General features: G+C 40.2%; 1 protein-coding gene across 3 annotated transcripts in view; it reads left to right on the forward strand.

Moving 5' to 3' along the window:
- reps2 (RALBP1 associated Eps domain containing 2) overlaps positions 1 to 23,009 on the forward strand; it is a 240,108-nt gene that overhangs the window by 38,064 nt on the left and 179,035 nt on the right. For all 3 annotated transcript variants that reach the window (XM_063051049.1, XM_063051048.1, XM_063051050.1), the window contains one exon: positions 17,425 to 17,548. In XM_063051049.1, the coding sequence (XP_062907119.1) occupies positions 17,428 to 17,548 (121 nt within the window). In that variant the 5' untranslated portion in view covers positions 17,425 to 17,427. The remainder of the gene's footprint in view (positions 1 to 17,424; positions 17,549 to 23,009) is intronic.

Raw genomic sequence — 23,009 nt, forward strand, 5'->3', positions numbered from 1 at the left:
GGCCTCTACTTAGGAGTTTGCAAATGGATAGCATGGTTGTAGCAGGCTTTTTATTCCATGGGAAAATACTGAAATTCATACCTTTCTGTTTTTGTGATGAATACGATCATCTGATTTCCTTACTGCTCTATAAAGCAATAAACTCTGGCAGGGAATTCAGCCCGACTATAGCCAAAAGTTTCAATATTTCTGGTTTTCCCTGGAAAACAAGGGTTTTGCTTGGCACTTATTCCCAACAATCTATAGGACTACTGTATATATTTTAAGATTTCCCAGTATTTTCAATTTATTTGGAAAGGTTATTTGGAAATTTGTTCTCTGGTATTTGTCAACCATTTTTATGTATTTTAAGAATATTACATATTTATATTTGAAGGCATGTTTCCATGGCCCCTTTATTAGGTACACCTACTTGTTAATGCAAATATCTAATCAGCTAATCATGTGGCAACAAACTTGATGCATAATAGTTAAAAAGTGGAGTTGTTGTTCAGACCAAACATCAGCATAAGGAAGAAATGTGATCTAAGTGCCTTTGACTGTGGAATGATTGTTGGTATCTCAGAAAATGCTGATCTACTGCAATTTTTCACACACAACAGTCTCTAGATTTTACAGAAAGCAGTATGAAAAACAAAACAACATCCTGTGAGCAACATTTCTGTGGGTGAAAATATATATATAATCTACTTTGCTTAAATCAACTTGTCAATCTTGAATACTGTGGTCTTGTGTTTTTCCTGTGTTCACTTATGGTGACTCTACTGCCCTCGCAATGCATTGCACACAAAGCTTGGCAGGGAGTTAAATATCTTCTTAAAAATCTTTCTTCAATGAGAAAACTTGGCGAAACTTCAGCAAGTTAAGTAAAATGGATATTAGATTCAATACAGAATCATCACATGCCTGACTATACTAACATTATTGAACATTCTCACGATCAACATTAAACCAGGTCCTATGCACATGCAACATTCTATATCTCTGCCATGGACTAGAGTAGGGGTCGCCAACCCATCGATCGCGATCGACCGGTTGATCTTTGAGACTTTCCCAGTACATCCCAAAAAAAATCAAAAATAAATACACAAATACTGTTGTAATGTGAGCATTATAAAAATAAATGATACTAATTAGGATAATGGTAATATAGCAATACTTTTGCTACAAAGCTGTTTGTAAAGAGAAATTGTTTCTGGGTTGCAGGTTTTAGTTCCGTTCTTTCTGCCCAATGTGCATGTGTGTCATACCCCCACCATGAACTGCGTTTTCAGCGTAGCTTGTGCTGCATCAAAGTGATCAATTAAATTAGATACGCAGTGGTCCCGGGCCGCAAAGAATACAGCGGTAGTCAGAACGCACCCAGCACATTAAGAAAAAATCAGAAATAAACAAGCTAATTAATTAGGTGCCGCCCAACATGTAAATGTCGGCCCAGATCAGAGGCGGTTGCCGATTTCGGCTTTTTTTTACTAAAGATGTGCTGGGTGCGTTCTGGCCACCGCTGTACCGCTGCATTCCTTGCGGCCCGGAGGTTGGGGACCACTAGGTAAGAGTACAGACTGTCGCAAACGTCAATATACAGCACTCGCTCGTGATATCCTGATAGCATGGCGGAGGCTTCATGAAAGAAGGCGAAAATGTACAAATTCCATCCAGAATGGGAAGGGGAATTTCTATTTACCTTAGTGAAAGACAAGTGTGTATGTATGTTGTGCCACCAAACATAAGCACTGACTACAAGAGGGAATCTGGAGCGGCACCACAACACCAACCACCAGAAATTTAGACACCTATCCCCCAAAGAGCGCAATTCGTGCCAGGAAAGTTGAGGTGCTGAAATCAGGGTTGAAGGCCCAGCAATTGTTTTTCACAAAACATGCTGCTCAAAACAAGGCTGCTATTGAAGCATCATTTCGTGTCGGTCACCTTTTGGCTAAACACAAGAAGCCTTTTACAGATGGCGATTTATTCAAGGAAGCAATGGCCATTACCGCAGAGACTTTTTAATGACTTTAAAACCGAAAATGACATTACAACCGCAATACATAATATACTGCTTGGCCCTGCAACAGTGACAAGGAGGATAGAGTCACTGTCAGAGGACGTGGATATTTTTCACTACAATTCGATTAATCCCTGGATGTAATGCAAACAGCTCAGCTTGTTATATTTGTCAGAATGGCTTTCCAGGATTTTATAACAAAGGAGGACTTCCTCACTCTTTTCGCAATTAAAGGAGAGAACGAAAGGTGAGGATATTTACAATGAGTTACAAAAAAATGTCCGTGGAAATGACAACCCCATTCATAAACTGGTGGCAATTACTACTGATGGGGCCCCAGCAATGCGCAGTGTGTGCGTTGGTTTTATAGCACTAAAAGTCAGTGCCTATTTCTGTGTGAAATTGCATTTTCACAGATGAAAAATTATTAAATCTAAGTACAGGGGCTGTCTTACTGACAGACACCTCACAGACTGTCTCAGACTGGCTGTCTGCAGTTATGAGCCAAATTTCAGGGAACTAGCAATAAGTATTCAGCCCCAGTCATCACACTGAGTGCAACAGTCAATTTTTATTCATTTATTTTTCGTGTTGAAATAAAATTAAATAATGTAACTTAGAATTAAAGGTGTGAAATATTGTAATATTCTTAAAGAAAGATATGCTAGTGTTTTCTTGTTTGAATTAATTTGGAAGTTTGACAAAAGTATTTTGTGTAATTCAAATACAACTAGCCCAGATAAAAGGCCTCAAATTGGCAGTACAATCTGAGCTGTTTTTTCTCTAAACGATTTAGTAGGTAGATTTTGCCCTTCACTAAGGTTGAGGTCAGGGATCTTGGGCTTAAAAAGGTTGGTGACCACTAGACTAGAGTGAACTTGTGGCGCAAAGATAGCTTAATAGCAAGGAGCAGTAAACATAATACTTCAAAGTACATCAACCAAATGTTTACCAACATTAAGAAAGCTCAGGACTCAGATATTGCTATTTCAAGGTCAAATAAGGAGTAGTTGGAGATGGATGTCTTTCTACCATGTTTTCTCCAAGCCAAAATCCAAATTAACACTCATGAAATGATGCTTTACAAAAAACACATCTTAACAAAGAGAAAGTGTTATTTGTACAAAACAAACAGCACCTCTAAAGGTAGAACAGTGATGCCCCGTTTTGCAGGATCTCCTTGTGCTTTTGTTCTTAGAACATAATTTCTTCTATTGGCCTTTAATTGTAGGTAATGACATCAGTTTAAACACAGTTCTTTGGAACAAGGGCACTGAGTGCATAGGTTAAATTATTTGCTTAGTATTTTACAATGTATCTAAACATTTTTGCAATAAGGAACTGTTCTCTGCCACAGAGCATTAGTGAACAAAACTCTGGTTAATTTGTATGACAGGAAAGGATGCCCAAAAACAAATCAAACTTGTATAATTTGGACTACCTTTGTTATTGCACAAGATGATTCTTATCTTTTTTTATTCCAGTAATAGTCGATAACAATTTGATAATACATATTTTTAAAAATATTTTACCATTTGAGAAGTACTTAGCTGCTCAGCTTGGTTGACATTGTTTCATTAAAATAGATTGAAGGGTTGGATGTGTTTGTCAAACTAATTTTCATTCACTCTTTTGTCTAAGTGTTCACTTTTTTTCCAGTTACTATTTGCTTCAGGCCAGTTTGCTGGTTTTGACAGCTTGCATTTTAATCAGAGGCATCTTGTCATGTTTGATCTGTATATATGTCACTAGTTTAAAAAAAATCAAAGCTACAGTATAATATGACTCATCAGTATTTTGATGTGACCTCAGTACATCCAAAAAGAAATGATAATAAAATGAAGTGCTTCAGTCTTTAGATCAAAACAACAATTTTACTTAACTTAACCAATGTAAAATTTATTGGTATTTAAAGGTACTGAATAATTGTTTTGTGTAACTTCAAAAATGTAGTGTATAATCATTTTAAACAACAGTGAATGTTTGGGGAAATGTTAAAGTAGTCAGGAAGTTTCTTTTATTGGTTATGTTACTTTCATTTTAACTAGATATGGCATCCTTGCACACAATGACCTAAAATAAGTTGATGCAACCTTCTTTTGAATAAATGAATCAGCCTGGATTTAGATGTCACCTTTTAATAAAGAAAAACATTCCAAGAGGCTCACTATCAAGTATGTCTTAATGGAGAGCCATAATGGGACCATAGCGTTTCTCATGTGAGCACTGAACTCCAGCTTCGCCTTTCAAAGGAATAAAGCAAAGCATCGAACTTTGATCACTGTTAAGTGCAGCAAAGAAAAACTATTGCTCATCTTCAAAACTATTTCCTTAAACATGTTAAATGTTCCATGGCCTTAGTCCCTTCAATATCTATCTTGTATTGTTAAGCTTTCAGGCCATAGACATTGCTCATTTTGCTAGCTGTCACATCCTGTCAAGAGCAGAATGTTCAAGTAAAGGGTTCCTTATCAACAAATCTCAACATTATTTTGTATAAGACATTTTACCAATGAAATAACTTCATAGGGTAACTTATGCCAAAAAGATGAATTGCCCATAATCTGCTCAATAGCTTTCTGAATCTGTTTTTGCACATTGATCACCTTGGTGCTATCATTTTCTGGATATGTAGTAGCCTAATCATTTTTTTGTTCTCACATACAATTGTATAACAATCAAACCTTTAGCAAACTTTGGATGTAATTGAGGAAGTCCTTGATTTTGCTTTTGCAACCTCCAGTTATCACAGATGTATAAATGATAGAGTGAGGAAACTGTGTTGGCTGTGCACTTACAATCGCTATTGGTATCCATGTTTATAGGGTGAAATTTTTGTAACCTCAATAGGAAAAGACCATTTTCAGCACAACTAGGCCTGTGCAGCAGGATAGTGTGCTCTATGTATGAATTTTAATGTGAAGTAGCTTGATAGTCAATGGCTCGAAGGGTAGCTATGGGCAGTCACGTGTGCCCGAGCTATGCCTGCATTTTTGTTGTAGAACAATCCGTGTTCCAACACTTCCCAGTAATGCTCCCCAACTCTTCCTCCAACATTGACTGCTTTGGCGCTGCTCCATGCACTCATGCTGAGCTCATCAATCTCATGAACTTTGCCTCCAACTTCCACTCTGCCCTTAAATTCTTTTGGTTCATTTCTGACACCTTCCTCCCCTTTCTTGATCTCTCTGCCTCCATTTCTGGAGACAAACTGTCAACCAACAATTTCTCTAAACCTACTGATTCCCATGGTTACCTTGATAATACTTCTTCCCACCCTGTCTCCTGTAAAAATGCCACTGCCTTTCCTCTGTTTCTATATCTTCATCTGTCCCTGGAATGTGGCCTTTTCTTTCCAGGACATCAGGAATGTCCTCTTCTTTCGAAGAACAGGGTTTCTCTTCCTTCACCATTGATGCTGCCTTCACTAGCATCTCCTCCATTTTCCAGACATCCATGCTCACCCCATCTTCCTGCTGTCTGAACAGGTATAGAGTTCCAAGCAACAGATACAAAATGCTGGAGGAACTCAGCAGACCAGGCAGCATCTATGGAAAAAAAAGTACAGACGATGTCTCGGGCTGAAACCCTTCATCAGGAGTGGTGGGGGGGGGGGTGGAGTTGAGAAGTTAGAGCAAGGGAGGGGAGGAATAAGTCCATGATGGTGGGTGATAGGTGAAACTGGGGGGGGGCACGGCAAAGGGGTGAAGTAAAGAGCTGGGAAGTTGATTGGTGAAAGGGCTAAAGGGTTGGAAAAGGGGGAATCTATAAGAGAGGATAGAAGGCTATGGAAAAATGCAAAGGGGGAGGAGCACCAGAGGGGGTTGATGGGCAGGTAAGGACATGAAGTGAGAGGGAAGTGGGAATTGTGAAAGGGGGTGCAATTACAGGAAGTTCGAGAAATCAATGTTCATGCAATCAGGTTGGAGGCGACCAGATGGAATATAAGGTATTCCACCTGGGTAGCCGAACAGCACCTTGTATTCCATCTGGGTAGCCTCCAACCTAATGGCATGAACATCGATTTCTTGAATTTCTGGTAATTGCCCTACCCCCTTCACCATTCCCATTCCTGTTTTCCCATCTTACCTTATCTCCTGAGTTGCCTATCACCTCTGGTGCTCTTCCCCCTTTCTTCCATGGTTTTCTGCCCTCTTCTATCAGATTCCTCCTCCCACAACCCTTTATCTCTTTCATGTGTCAGCTTCCCAGCTCTTTGCTTCACCCCTCCCCATCTCCTGGTTTCACCTATCACCTTCCACCTTGCACTTCTTTCTTCTCTTCCACTCCCCCACCCCCGACCTTACTCTAACTTTCCCAGTTATAATGAAGGGTCTCAGCCCAAAATGTTGACTGTTTACTCTTTTCCATAGATGTTGCCTGGCCTGCTGAGTTCCAACAGCATTTTGTGTCTGCTGCTCGGATTTCCAGCATCTGCAGGTTTTCTCATTTGTCATAGAATTCCTCTTGCCCTCACCTACCACCCCATGAGTCACCACATCCAACACATCATTCTCGCAACTTCCACCATCTCCAAAGGTATGCTACCACCAAATGTATCCCTACCACCCCCCTCTCCACTTTCTGCAGGGATTGCTCCCTCAGAGATTCCTTTGTCCATTCACCCTTCCCCACTAATCTCCCTCCTGCCGTTTATCCCTGCAAGCAGCCAATTCACCATCTCCCTCACCTCCATTCAGGGCCCCAAACAGTGTCTCCAGGTGAGGTAACACTTCACTTCTCAATCTGCTGGAGTCATTTATTGCATCTGGTGCTCCCAATGTGGCCTCCTCTACATTGGTGAGACCCGTCATAAATTGGGGGACCACTTTGTCAAGCACCTCTGCTCCATCTACCAAAAGTAACTTCCTGGCAGCTAAGCATCTTGATTCCCATTCCCTTTCCCATTCCAACGTGTCGGTCCATGGCCGCCTCTTGCGCCATGATGAGGCCACCCTTGGGGGAGGAGCAACACCTTGTATTGTGTCTGGGTAGCCTCCAGCCTGATGGTATGAATACTGATTTCTCCTTCTGGTTTAATTAAAAAAAAAAATACCTCCCTTCTATTCCCTACTCTGGCTTTTTACCACTTCTCACCTCCCTATCAGCTCTTCCTGGGTCCCCTGCTCCTTGCCTTTCTCCTGTGGTCCACTCTCCTCTCCAGTCTGCTTCCTTCCTCTCCTTCCCTTTATATGCTGTGTCATATGACGTAAGCGATCACAGTCTCATGACCATGATTGTTTTTGGCAAGTTTGTCTACAGAAATGCTTTGCCATTGCCATCTTCTGGGCAGTGTCTTTACAAGATGGGTGTACCCAGCTATTATCAATACTCTTCAGTGATTGCCTGCCTGTCATTAGTGGTCACATAAGCAGGGCTTGTGATATGCACTGGCTGCTCCTACAACCATTCATCACCTGGTCCTATGGCTTCACGTGACCATGATCGGTGGGGGGGGGGGGGCTAAGCAGGTGCTTCACCTTGCCCAAGGGTGACCTGAAGGCTATCGGAGGGAAGGAGTGCCTCGCACCTCCTTTGGTAGAGACTTATCTCCACCCCGCCATTCAAGTTGATTCATTAACTGAATGAAAATGGATTAGGAGGGGAACACCATTTTCTTGTTAAGAATGCCAGACACATCAGTCCTGGAGCCCCAGTTATTCACAATGTATGACTTGCTCGAGGAGACAGAGAGCAGTATTTCCAAGTTTGTTGCTGAAACAAAGCTATGTGACAGTATTGGTGCGAGGACTCAAAGACTTTAGGAGGATATACTCTAGGTGTGCCAGATGAAATTATATATTTGATCTTTTAAAACAAAAACATGAGAACATCCATTGCAGAAAAAATAGACGAGCAGAGCATTTTTATTTTAAATGGTGAAAGGTGATGGTGGGAAGTAGAACCTGGGGGATCCTGTATAAGAATCACTGAGAATTAACATGTAGGTGTGTCCAAAAATTAGGAAGGCAAATAGTAGATTGGAGGCTAAAGATTTGAGTACAAGAGTAAAGAGAATGAATTCATACCTGGAATTGTGTACAGGTTAGTATTTCAATGTAAGAAGAAAAAATAATTATAAAAAAGAAGTGCTGCATTGGTTCACCAGATTGGTTTCTGGAATGGGGGTTTCTCTAATGAGCAGAGACTGAACTGACTGGCCCTATAAATTCTAGTGTTCTGGAAAAGGAGGTATTTTGTTGTAACACACAAAATTCTTAGGAAGCTTGATAAGTCAGGTATGGGGTGATGTTTCTCCACGCAAAGGTGTCTGGAATTCGTGGTTACATTCTCAAAATAATATTGGCCATTCAGGACAGATGGGATAAAATATCTTCTCCCAAAGGGTAGGGAATCTTTGGATTTCTTTGCTCTGGAGACCTGTGGAATTTTGTTCATGAATGCATTTAAAATAATGATTGATACATTTTTTTGATAATAAGGGAATCAGAGATATGGAGTTAGTGTAGTGAAGTGGCACTGAGGTAAAAGGTTAGCCAAACACAAGGGACCAAATGGCTTACTCTTTATACTGTGTGTGAGAGCATGACTCCTTTTATTAAGAAGGCCCACAAACACTAATTTGGGGGTAAAATTGGCGACCAAGACAAAGCCTAGACTCCTCACATTTGCACAATCTTGAAGTTTGGCTCAGAGGTACTCAGAAGTCAGTGCCGTTTGCTGTCCCAATGATATGTTGAGACCAGAAGGATCATGACAGATTACTACTTCTGTCTGATCAGTGTGCCTGGTTTCTCTGCTTTAAAACAAGAAATCCATTGAATACCCCAACCTCCCCTCAGTCGTGAGATTGCGCTGCATGACAGTAGTCTTCCAATACCGAAGCCACCAGAAACATGGAGTCTAGAGGAGGCAGATGAAGATGCCATGATGCACAAGCCAGGAATGGAAAATGCCACTGATACTGATACAGATTTTTGAATTCTTTGTCAAGTGAGCCTCGTCTGATAACTCAGGCTACATCCACACTACGCCGGATAATTTTGAAAACACTGGTTTCGAGTAAAAACGACAGGCGTCCACACTATGCATTTTTCAAAATATCTCTGTCCACACCAAAACGGATATTTGGGCGAATCTACTCCTACTGGGCATACGCAGACACATCTACAGAAAACAAGCGAAGAGGAAATAGTATAATATTTACATTTCCACGGAGGCGTTGTGCTATTTCCATAGAATAAAACTAGAGTACCAACAACAACAGCGAAAGAAAGTTTTCAACAATGTCTTCGAGGAATACAAAGAAAACCTCCACTGGAAAAATCAGACCGGACTTCTCCGTTTAGACAGACAATGAGGTTGAGCTGTTTCTGCGAGTTACAAATGACTATAAAGTCAGCAAAGCAGTAGGGATGTTTAATTCCAAACAAACTATTAATGTAGACAATAAAGTAAACAACACACGCATGAAGCCGTCCTCTACCCAAGATCAACAAGTGAGTGGAATCTTCTGCCGCCAGACCTGCACTGTATTTCTGACATTAATATTTTTAAAGTTAGATGCAGTCAAATCAATTTAGGGGATCTAATCACAAAAGATAGATGGATATACTTTATTAATCCCGAGGGAAATTTGGTTTCATTACAGCCGCACCAACCAAGAACAGAGCGTAAATATAGCAATACAAAAACCACAAACAATTAAACAACGAAATGCAAACTATGCCAGATGTAAAATAAGTCCAGGACCAGTCTATTGGCTCGGGGTGTCTGACCCTCCACGGGAGGAGCTGCAAGTTCAATGGCCACAGGTAGGAACGACCTCCTGTGCCACCCAGTGTTGTATCTCGATGGAATGTGGCCAAAGTCCAACAGTAAAAAGTTCAATATGCAGTCTACAAACATGTTCCTCGATCGTAATATGACCCGGATTGCACCATCTGTTGTTAACCAGATCAGTAAGCACCCAACTCCTTTACGCTTACCGCTGTCAGTGCACTTCCGATCAGCCGGAAAGGTCTGGAAGCCGTCCATGGAGAAGTTTTGATCGGGTATGTCCTCGTGCAGCCCCGTACCTCACTTTACAATTTAACTCTCACGCTGTTCACACTGCGCGTTAGAACAGCGGTGGTCAGTCGGCGACAGTGCCGGCTTGGAGACCCCGGGGTACAGGAGATCGAGGGTACGACCACCGCGGACTGGGAGACCAGAGGGTACGGGCAGAAGAACAAAGGATGCAAACAGAGAAACCGAGGGGACCAGCTTGAAAGCCACCTCCAGTTTAAATTCCATGCGGAATATTTTGGAGGATCAAGAACCAAGAACAGCCGTCTGGCAGTGCTTGCGCAGCACCAAGCAGAAGCAGAAAAAGCATTGTTGTTGTGGTGTTGTCATGACAACGTTTTAAAATCTCTCTGTTTACCCCGTACACACTACAACGCGAAACAATCGTTTTCAAATTTACACACACTGGAGAGTGTTTTCGAAAATCTCCGTTTTTGGGGGATGAAAACACCGGTTCAGTGTGGACGGAGGGTCAAAACGAAGAGAAAAAGCTTCGTTTTCAAAATTATCCGGCGTAGTGTGGACGTAGCCTCAGTCTGAGTTAAATGACCTGGTCAGAGACTTGGGTTTGTTGAATGCAAAAGCAGAAGTACTGTGTTCAAGACTGAAAAGATGGAATCTTCTGTCACTAGGCACAAAATTTTCTGTGAAGGCTTTCAATATTTGAGACAGATGTTTTCCAGAATAACTGCAAGATTAAAGAAGGCATTTTTGTTGGTCCACAAATCAAGCCAGTCATCAATTCAAAGAGTTTCTCGTGGGACCAGAGAAAATCACATGGAAGGCCCTCAAGGATGTTGAAAATTTTCTTGGCAACTACAGAGCACCAAACTATGTGCAGCTGGTTGACAACATGCTTCAAGCAGCCATGATGTTCTACATGCCATTAAAGACTTCTGCATTCTCATTTAGATGACTTCCTGTTAACGCCCAAACAACAAGGACGTGTTTTCCTTTTGTTTAAACAACTTTACTTTCAACAGCTCCCTTCAGTACCTGAGGGCCACCACTTTACATTCTACAATTCCTTTCCCTCCACATGCGCACATGTGCATAGCAGAGATACTAAATATTTACATAGTCCAAATGAATAGAACTGAACACTTCCCTGCAAACCTTGGCGCGCTCAGTGACGTGCTTGTTGAAAGGTTTCAGCAGAACATTATGATCATGGAGAAACTGTATCACTGCAACTGGAATCCATCAAAGCTGGCTGATTATTGTTGGACACGTAAGCGAGAAGCCTCAGACGCTGAATACAAAGTGAAAACCATCAACAAAACATTTTTATCTTAGTTGAACTACTGCAAATCGTCAGCTGTATTATGGAATTAAACCCATTATATTCAATAAAAGTTCATTTCTTGTTTCTCCGAATTCCTTTGTGATACAAGTTATCTTAAATTGTATTTGTGTTCAGCTTCAGGCAGCCTATCATAAACAAAAAAAAAAATTATGAGGAAGAAATACTTTCAAAAAAAATTTGCCATCCAGCATTATTGGGCTTTTAACAAAACTTTAAAAGAAATGTCTTGTAATTGAATGTCTGTCAAATATTTCCTTCGTTCAAAACAGGGAATGTATTCCAAAAGTTTAGAGTGATGGTACCGAAGGAAAGATGATAGTTTGCTGGTGAAGCTAGTCTTATTGGGTTTGTGGCATTTTAGAGGATCTAGGGTGTGGGATCGAAGATCTTGATCAAGATCTCTTCAGGATCAGATCTTCTGGACATGACACTCGAAAGTGAATTCTAGAACTTAACAGCTCATAAGGAAATTATTGTCCCGATGAAGGTAACTGCTTGAAACGTTGACTGTTTATTCATTTCCATAGATGCCACCTGACCTGAGTTCCTCCAGCATTTTCTCTGGATTTCCAGCATCCGCAGAATCTCGTGTTTACTAATGGGCTCTTTGTTCTTTTTCACCTCTTGGAAAAGGAGGGGGATACTACAGTGAACTGCTAAAATGACATCAAGGGTAGATTTCCTTATCAACCCACTGAAACTGAACACCATTGACCATAGTTACATCAATGCTACAAGAGGTCTGGAGATGAGGGGACCTTGTGAATTGCTTATTGGTGAATAAGTAGTACTTGATAACACTGTCAAAGATTACAAACCATTGGAACATCAAAGTCACTATGTTTCCTACCTGACAGTAATGGCTACAATGTGCATCCTCAGCAAGATCTCATTGTTCCTACTAAACTGCTCATGGAATTGAGCAGCTTGTACCTCTCTCCGTCAAATCTGCCCTGCACTGGTCTAATTGGGGCGTGTAGTAGGTCATGTGTACAGTTTTCTCATGCTGATTCCAATATTTAACCTGTTTTTCAATGCAGTACCTGTGTCAGATATGTGGGTTAAGTCCAAAGGAAAAAAAGTAGCTGGAGTCACTTAATACTTTTTTATTGGGTAGTCAAAAATCAAACTTACAAAAATTAGATAAAAACAAAGAAAACTGCCAATATTTACAAAAAGATATCTGCCAGAAAACACAATGATAATTCCATACTATTTTTCCAGTGTGAACTCCTGGCGTTCGAGATCTCTCTCTGCCGCTGAGAGTGATGAGCCCTGTTTATTCGGCACCAGGACATACCATCTTTAATTACCCACAGAGTTAACTTAAGACTACACATGAATTAGAATATAATGCATCCCACAATCCAGTGACAGTCATATTGCAAAATAAAAATAAGTATCTACCTTAAATACAGTATACAAACAACGTATTCACATTTACACATCCCCACTACTAAAGAAATAGAATATTCTGCCTTGTATGGCAGGAAAGGCAGCATGAAACCAATTTTTTTGGACCCATTATTAGTATATACTGGGGTGACATTGAAGTGCATGCACTTAGCATAACAACACCAAAATGACAAGGCAATGTTTGTGTATGTGTGTAAGGACTGCATTTTCCAAGTGCTCTGTGTCACAACCTGACACCTGAAGAATATGGGAATAGAGATCTCCTCAATCTGAAATCTGCTATTACATGTTTAATGGACGCAATAGAGTTTTATAACTTACTGATGAATCTTAATGTGGGAAATGCTATTCTGCAGAATTAAAGGCAATAAGTTTTTTTGATTGGACCCTGATGCTTCAAGTGTAATTTGATCTTTTTTTAGTGAGATTTGAATGCAGTTTAGTTTCAGGAAAGTTTTCAATGGCAGCTCTTGTTTTCATCTTTCTTAGGAGGTGGTAACTTTTTATCACATTGAACCTGCCAAATGCATGTTTCTTTACATCTTCTCTAGATATTCCAAACTAAAATCCCTAAGAGATACTACTGAATACATCATATATACAAACATAACACCACCTTTATGATGATGCTGGACAAATATGCCAGCAGTTGGCAGCACTCAGACCACTGCCAGTGGAAGTCTCCCACCTTCACAGAGTCCGACAGAACCCTCACACCCACCAGCTCGGTGAGAATGTAGCTGCCTTCCCTTCATTGGTCCTCCCACTTGTTCTGGGCTCCCTTCCTGGTTTGAAACAGACTATCTTTTAACCCATGGTGATTTGGTAAAACTGAGGCTGGGCATGCTGCTATCCAGCAAGAGCAAGTGTGCTGGTAAGTCCCATGTAAAAGAAGATAATATATAAAGGTACAACAATGAATTTAGAAAATGAGCAGATCAATTTCATCTTCGCCAATTTGGTACTCCTTCATCAAAGATGCCCGGTTCTTCAAAGGTTTGTACCCAGACATACACTCTACTGGAGCAGGCCAAATGAGAAATCAAGTTGGGTTTAGGCAGTGAGATAACTGATGAGGGGGAAAAAACCTCTGGTTTGTGGAATCCAATATAAGATGCTGATTGAGTTGGTGAAAAGACAATATTATGTCACTTTCACTCATGGGGATTAAGGACAGGCATATTTATAATCAGGTCACATTCTTGGAAGTAGAAACCAATTTGTGCACAGCTATCTCAACAACAACATAATAATGACCAGGTAGTCTGTTCCAGAAATGATGGTTGAGAACAAAAGTTGGTTGGTAGGAATCAGGAATAACTTTGTGGTTCTGAAGTAGATTTTTTTGGTCTGCCAGATAGATCTGGAAGATTGCAGTTCCTCTGGAGTGGGAGTTCTCAGTAAATAAAATGTGGGTTTACAAAATAAATGTAATTAATCTACACAGTTGTGTGAAAGTCTGCAGGTTTGAAAGATGAGGATCTGCTTTTGAAAGTTTAATGTTTTGACCAAACATTGAGTGCTGGAAATGTGGTTGCAGATCGAAATGTGTTATAATGGCTGTGGGTGTAAGAGATACAGTGCCAGAGAATTACTGTTCTGTAAGAATAGATCCATAAAAAACTAAAGTTTTTGTGAGGAATGAAACTCGTCTCTCCCCACTGATTTCCCTCCGGGCACTTACCACTGTAAGCAGGACAAGTGCAACTCCTCTTCCCTTGCCGCCATTCAGAGCCCCAAACAGTCTGTCCAGGTGAAGTGATGCCTGCAAGTCCATTCAAGGTTATCTACTGTATTTGGTGCTCTTGCATTGATGAGACCCAGTTTAGATTGGGGGATCATTTCGTCGAGCACTTTTCTCTGTCTGTAACATAAGAGGCCAGCCATCTTAATGACACTTCCCATTCCCATTCCGACATGTTGGTCCATGGCTGTCACAACTGCCACAATGAGGCCACTCTCAGGTTGGAGGAGCAACACCTTCTATTCTGTCTGGGTAGGCTCCAACCTGAAGGCATGAACATCAATTTCTCTAATTTCTGGTCATTTCTCCCCCCTCCCTTCCTCTATTTCCTTTCCTCATTTTGGCTGTCCTTTTTTTTTCCATTTCTCCTCATTTGCCCACCATCTCCCTCTGGTGCCCCTCCTTCCCTTTTGCCATGGTCCACTCTCCACTCCTATCAGTTTCCTTTTTCAGCCCTATTCCTCTTCCACCTATTGTCTCCCAGCTTCGCACTTCATCCTGTCTCTTCCACCCACCCAACTCCCCCCTCACCTGGTCTCACCTATCACCTACTGGCTTTTCATTGCCCCCGTCCCCCACCCGCCAACACCTTATTCTAGCTTCTGCCCCCTTCCCTTCCAGTCCTGACGAAGGGTGTTGGCTGGAAATATTGACTGTTCATCCTTCTCCATAGATCAGGGTTTCCCAACCTTTTTTTAAATGCTATGAACCAATACCATTTAGAAAAGAGTCTGTGAACCCCAGGTTGGGAGCCCCTACCATAGATGATTCCTGACCTGCTGAGTTCCTCCGGCATTTTGTGTTCGTCCCTCGGGTAGTATTATTCCTCGTGCATCAACTGTCATATTTGCTTGACTTAATAGGATACTTTTTATGCATCTGGGTGTACAAAAATGGTACTTCAAAAGTTCCAGACAGGAATAGAACTTTCCACAATGGCTATTTGGATGGGTTAGAAAGTGACTTAGCTTGGATTTCAGTTTACAATTATTTGTCATGGAAGTGTGGTCCAAAGCTCGACTTTTCTGTACTAGGACTCGAGAGAAGTTCAAATGTTGAATTTAATGTCAGAGAAATGTATACAATATACATCCTGAAATGCTTTTTCTTCGCAAACATCCACGAAAACAGAGAAGTGCCCCCAAAGAATGAACAGCAGTTAAATGTAAGAACTCCAAAGTACCCCCCAGCTCCCCTCCCCCCCCTTCTGCAGATAAGCAGCAGCAAGCTACAATCCTCCCTCCCCCCCCCCGGTAAAAAAAAAGCAAGCATCAACACCACCACCATGCACTCAAGCATGAGCAAACCAATAGCAAAAACACAGACTTGCAGTTACCCCAAAGACTTCACGTTTCATCTGGCGTTTGACATACCGTGGGTTCTCTCTCTGTCCCTAATTAGGGAGAAAGAGATATCTCCATTTTCCCAGCGAGCAGGGAGACCTGACAAACAACTTGCTGGTTTGCGATGTTAAAAGTCTGTTACATCGCTTTTTTCAAGCTCTGTGCCTGAAGATTGCAAAGATCCCGGGTCTTCAGGCCCACAGCAGTAGATTTTCTGACTCCCCCAGCAATACTCAGGTCTCCTGCCATGACACCGACCCTCGATCCGCCCGTCTCCAGAGCCCCGAGATCTTAAGCTTCCAAATTCGAGCCAGACTCTCAGGCTGAACCCTCGGCAGGCTGAGCAACGGCTAGTCCCAAAACCCTGAGAACGGGTCCTATTCCCGCAAAGAACCAAAGTCAGCGTGTAACTCCGGGTCAGGGTCTTCAAAAGAACCCTGAAAGGGAAAAATAAAGATATTAAAGGTGGAAATAGAGTTGTTTCATATGATTGCTCATATGATTCCTAAACTTGCATTGATATTGTCAGTCATTTTTTAACATTCCTGCTGGCTCTGAATCTGAAAATAGTCCCCACAGCACTGGAGTAATGAGCACTGGAAAGACCAGTTTTGGCTAGAATACCTAGATGTGATTAGTTTGCCCTTTACTATTTGTGATTGGTACTACAAAGTATTATTCCAGAACCAGTTTTAGGTGGTAATGAGCTGTAGCTTATAAATCACAAATTAGAAAATAGTGATGTACTGCAAAATTCATATCAATGGAAATTTATTTTTAAGAAGAGCTCTGAAATAGAGGGTCTCAATTGCACATGGAAGCAGAGTGAGAGATTGCAATTCAACTTCTTGCGCAATGTAAAGTGAAATGCCCATGAATCAGATTGCCCTCTGGGTTTCAGTGTTTCATTTGTTAAATGGATGCAGGGCTGGTCAAATGTTGAAATTTTCCTACTTTAAACTGAAACAAAGATTACCTGAGAAATCCAGTCAATGGCATGAACAAGGGCAGATGTGCTCTCTTTATTCAAAAGAGGCACTAATCTCCTCAACAAAAAAATCCATTTTGAATAGATTTTTGTTTAATCGGAAGATCTCCAGCCCAACTCTGCCCAGTTTTATATGGCTTATTATTTATGGAAACATTCAATGTAGTGTTTATACACACTCCGTGGTACACGGTCAGTATGTCGCTTTTATTTTTGGGGTGGTTTAGTGGAGATAAGATTGAGATATGATCTGTTAGCATGAATTCTATAGGAGATGATTGCAAGAGCCTATTAAAATCAGAAAATGTGTTAAAAGTGAGCTGTTTTCAGAATAAACCAATCATCTGATTAAATACAATATGGATTGAAAAAATGAACTGAATAGCAAGGAAATGTTGAACTAAATTACTGCTCCCACTTTCTAATGCATTTTTTAAAAATCTTTATTCCTCAATTTCATTCCTGCAATGGGGTTGTTTAAGATCATTAGTGATGCAAATCAAAATGTTATTTGCACAACTTTGTAACATTTCACTTGTGTGCGGAGTTCTCCTCCATGGCATTAATTTTCATAATTTTCTTTGGCCCTCTTAGATCATGAACCTGTGTGGTGCAAAGAAATTGGGTTACTTTGGTCGTGGCCAGTTTTACGTTGCACTGAAGCTAATAGCCGCAGCCCAATCTGGCCTTCCAATACACCTAGAAAGTACTAACAGTGGTAAGTAAAAGCACTGCTTTTAATATTAGGTTGTGCTGCTGTTGTAAACTTTGTATGCTGAAACTATTATATTAAATGAAAAGAACTGAACCCCTTTGCTGTTGAAAATAACATTGTATATTAGCATGAGACTGAATTGGGGAATAAATGGGCCTCCAGGGCAATATTAATGTCTATATATTACTTGAAAATTAAACGTACTGTTGAAAGACATAAGTCACAAGTTATCTGGGAAAATGCCAGTGATTTTAAATGGAAGAAAATGTTCCTGTAAAAATAATTAATTGAGTTATCAATGTCCATACCATAATTCAAATTAATGTTCCTATTTCTAGGACTATTTAATTAAAATTTCCTTTAAGCTCCATATTAAATATGTCTGCAAAGATATATTTAGAAATATTTATTTCATCTCCTTTTCTAAGATTTTATTGCACAGTTCATGAACCTTATTGAGATTTGAGGGCTATCTATTGCAAAAAAAATGTGGTAAAGGTGCAGTAAAAATGTAGTCAGTTCACACTATATCCATGTCACACGTAAGTACACTAATAAAATATTGCTTCACATCCAAGAGATTTGAAATAGAAACATAAAATGCTGGATATACAATGGGTCAGGCAGTGTCTGTAGGTGTCTGAACTTCCATCAGAACAGTTCTGGAAGAAAATGGTTATTGACTTGACAGTGGATTCCAGTTAATTGGGGCAGCCACTTATTTTGGACAACTGTTAAATAACAAAAAGTAATCAAGAAAACAGCTGGGATTCCCTTTGTTTACTTTGGATACTATACCGCTTAATTGGGCAGGAGAACAGTTTCTACCTAGCGTCAGTAGGATGCGACTGTGTAACCGTTAGACACAACATTGTGCTTCAAGTGAACAGATTTTAAATAGCATCAGTTATATGTATTTGCATTCAAAAAGCAGCATTTTCTTTATCGCTGATAGTTGACGGGAAATAAGCAGTCAGACAATTCATTACTGTTGTGCTCATTGCGATTTCAAGCATTCAGGTTTGTTTTCAAGCTTCCAGGCAGTCCATTTTCTGCACTGACTTTGTTCATTTACAGTCAAAAGAACGTGACATGGATGAATTCCTCCTTCAATAAGTATTAGTAACCAGTATGCAGTTGTATAATACTGGTAGTATTCTAATTTGTTCTGTGTTTCTTCTAAATACATAACTTGTTACTCAGTTTAAACAGTAGTTCGTATTTTTAATATCTTTTTAATTATTTCCATGAAACCGCTAATTGGGGAAGCCACTTCAGTGGGCCAAAATGTATTTGTCTCAGTGTGTCCCAATGAACTAGAATCCACTATTATATCTTTTGCCTCATTAAGTTGGGAAGCTTGTTTAAACCATCTGATTTTATATCTGTTCCATGGTACACTGTCAGTATATCTTTTGTCAGAGACTATGTTCAGGAGACGAGATCAGGGCGTGACCGTTTTGCACTTTCAGTTTCTTTTTGATTTTGTTTTTAACATTTATAGCAACTGTGTCCATTTTTTTGCTCTTTCAGTTAAGGGAAAAAAATTTTTTGCCTTTCTCATTAAAATCAAAGTACTGCAGGTGATGGAACTATGGGATAAAAATGATAATGATGGAAAATGTGAGACACGACACTGCACATGCTGGAATCTGGAGCAAAAACATAATGGATAACTCAATAGGATTAGGCAGCATCTTCACAGGGAAATGGATTGTCGATGTTGTGGGTTGGGACCATTTAGAGGAAAGGTCATCTACCTGAAATGCACCAATCTCCAGATGCTGCCTGACCTGAGATTGTTTTGATTTTCAGGTCTTGATATTGATATGACTGGTGATTGGCAATGGTATCATAATTGATCCCTGTGCTGCCATACTCTCCCCTGCCTACCATTCCTGCAAAGTTAACTTTACATCCTTTTCTTCACTTTGTGTAGCACCCAGCTAGCTATCCATTCTGCTTCCTGTTCTCTGACTCCCTGTACTCAGAACTTGCACATTAATCTTTCAGGTAATACCTCACCGTTTTGGAAATCGAGATAAATTGCACACAGTTGCACAATGGATCTTTTCTATTCTCCCTGTTATCTGTCCAACCAGTTTGGTGTGATGTGTCATGCAAGCTTCTCGATTTTGAAATTCATGATGACTATTATATTCTAGATGTCTTCGTATATTTTCTCTTGATAGGGAATCTTTTATTTTCCCACATTGTTGTTCAGCTGAATGGTGTGTCGTGTTTAATCTTCCTCCCTTCACATTAATGAGGTCTTAGTTAACTGCCAATTTTCAGACACAAGTTTTTTTTTAACCAAATTACTAAGTATGTGATAGTTAATTCCACTGTCTTTTTCATCCTTTTAAAATACACAGATGCAGCCCTTTAAACTATGGAATATTTTTTTGCTAATGGACTTGCTAGTTTAATTATTATTAGCAACTTTGTTTTTAATTGTAATTATGGCAACACATCCAGTTGATTGGGTCCTTGGTCAATACTGATGTGAAGTAACTGTTTAATATTTATGCCATTTTGCTTTTCCTCCTGGTAAACAGTTTTGGCCTCTCCAACAACAGATTTCTGAATTGTCCACGAACACTTTCTCATTAATCCTTTTTGCACTCTTATAATTTATAGTAATGTTGTTTTCGCAATGTACTGCTGTCACAAGACAAATTTCACAACATATAATACAATGGCTCTGATTCTAATTTTATTCCAGCCAACACTAGTGGCTTTTAGTCATCTTGACATTTTATGTATGCAGAATATTTTATAATTTTGTTTCTTTGAAACTCTATTTTCTTCCTCTCTTGCCTTCCTAATTGTTTATTTGGACTTGCCAAATATCACTTTCCCCTGATATTAACGTACCTAAATGTACTTGGTTAATTTATCTAGTGAGATGGGTAAAATTACTACTCATGAGGATGGTTGAAAGATAGAAAGTGGTAGGATCAGTGATCAGTTTCGGGTAGGTAAGCTATCACGCAATGGAATTTGTGCTCCAGAAGTAAACTGTGTGAGCAGAAGTCCAAGTCATGTATTTCACAAGATTGGTTGAGCAGATGGTGAGTGTCTGCGTCATATGTCTAGGGTGCAAGGATACCAGAATTGTGGCCTTCTAGCTAAACACTTGCATTCAACTGTTCCAGCTGTTGAAGACATCAGAATTTGGAATCTCCCCTACATGCAGGAGGAAGTGAATTAGACAGGGGGCCAGCAGAATGATTGGTGAGAAGCTTGCTTGGTAGAGAGATGATAGGAGATGAAGTGAAGAAATAAAGCAGGGTATTTGAAAGGTATGGCTGTTGAACTAGAAAGATGGATGGTCTGTACCTGGAGGGGTGTCACAGTGGATAGGTGACTAGGGAAGCAGTCAAGTATTGCAGGTAATTGGGGAAGGTGAAAAAGGCTTGGAGGACATTTGCAGAGCCTGCTGGGCACTTATCATCAATGAGAAGAGCCCACTTAGGAAGACAGTGACCACCTAAGGCAATCGTGGTGGGGCATTGTCATAAAATACCAAATAAGCCGCAGATCTCCTATTAAGTCCAGCTTCATCATGCACTGTGCAATTTTGCAAGTGATTTAGTAGCCCAATTTCTCAAGTGGCACCAAGAAGCTAGTTTATGGTTGCAGTTTTGCTCAACTCTCAATAAAATCCACCACTATACAAGCAGATTTATAGGACCCGATGTCCTACTTGCTCTTCTTGACCATGTGCTCTGTGTTGAAACTTGGTATTTCCCATTCTTTCCTCAACTTCCACGTTCTTCCTATTACATAATTAGGCTTTTTGTATGTCAGTCTCCATATTACAACATGTTTTTCTAACAATTCTCTCTATTTGTAATGGTGGTGACCAAGGAGATTTTGGATTATTAAGTAGAAAGAAAGCTGCCCATAAATAATAGCAGTATTTCTGATGAGTCATTATTTACAACATACATTTTGTACATTAAATAGCAGCTATGATAATACCATCCTTGAACTAACACAAAAGAAAAGAACTCTTTAGAATTAGATACCCAACAAGAGCCTGACAAGAAAATCTGTTCGAAGAGCAGTGGACACTTGGATCACTGTCAGTGCGTTGCATCACCCTCACTTTACTTTCACTGTGCCAAAAGATTTGGAAACATACATTCATGCATGCGCACTCTGGAGTTGAAAATAGATAATAGGCATTCTGATCCTTAGTGGTGTTATTATCTTTCAGTGTTTGTGCAGGTGTTGAAGAAGCAAATGCTTTTGTTCCATAAGCACAGAGAACAGTGTCAAAGCTTTTGAGAAATTTTCTTCCAAATTGGGGATAAAGTTGCCATGGAAGCAATTAACAAAAAAAACTTTGCTTTTCAATTATTGTAATTTATCTCAATAATTATAGGTTTCTAACATGAGCTCGTAGGTTAAAAGTTTCTAGTTAACTTCACTTTGAAGAGATTTTGCTACTGCATTATTATTACCTCAAAATAACGTTTAATTATCTTTTAAGGGAGTCTGCCTTGGTCTTCAATTTCCTCCTCTTTTGCAAGTGTCAATAATGTAGGAAGATAGATTAGAAAAAAATAGCAGGAATAGGTCATTTGGCCCATAGAATTTGTTTTTCATGAGCAACAAGCTCATGATTCATTTACTACCTCAGCACCATTTCACTGTTCCATTCCAGTACTCATTGATTACACTAATATTCAGTGATGTATTAATCTCCAGCTCCCCAGGGTTTCAACAAAAGTGCTGTAGTGGCTTGAGACACTTTTTCACTTCCACCCGCTTGAAGGCCTTTAAAATCTAGCAATTAGTGAATAGGTGACCTTTCTAATTATAGTTCCATCTCATTAAACATAAAGGTATATCTATCTTGGCTGAAAAATATTTAGTTGAAACTATCTGTCACCGTGTTTTTTTTATATTTGTAGACACAATATTTGTGTGATGCTCTGCCTTTGAGAGACTTTTATTTTAAAAGAATTAGAACAAAAGCAAAAAGCTTTGTCAGTCCATGGCCTCCTCTACTGCTGTGATGAGGCCACACTCAGGTTGGAGGAACAACACCTTGTATTCCATTTGGGTAGCTTCCAACCTGATAGGATGAACATCAATTTTGCAAACTTGTGGTAATGAACCCCGTCTTCACCCCCCCCCACTTCTCCATTCACCATTCTCCATTCCCTTTTCCCTCTTACCTTATCTCCTTACTTGCCCATCACCTCTCTCTGGTGTTCTTCCCCCATCCACCTTTCTTTCTTCCATGCCTTTCTTGTCCTCTCCTAACAGATTCCCCTTTCTCTAGCTCTTTCAACTTGCCAGCTCTTTACTTCACCCCACCTCTCCCGGTTTCACCTATCACCTTGTGTTTCTTTCTCCCCTCCCCCCCTCCCTCCCCACCTTCTAACTCTACTCATCTTTTTTTTTTCTCCAGTCCTGATGAAGGATCTCGGCCCAAAATGTCAACTGT

This window comes from Mobula hypostoma, chromosome 6, assembly GCF_963921235.1.
Source record: "Mobula hypostoma chromosome 6, sMobHyp1.1, whole genome shotgun sequence".
Classification (NCBI taxonomy): Eukaryota; Metazoa; Chordata; class Chondrichthyes; order Myliobatiformes; family Myliobatidae; genus Mobula; species Mobula hypostoma.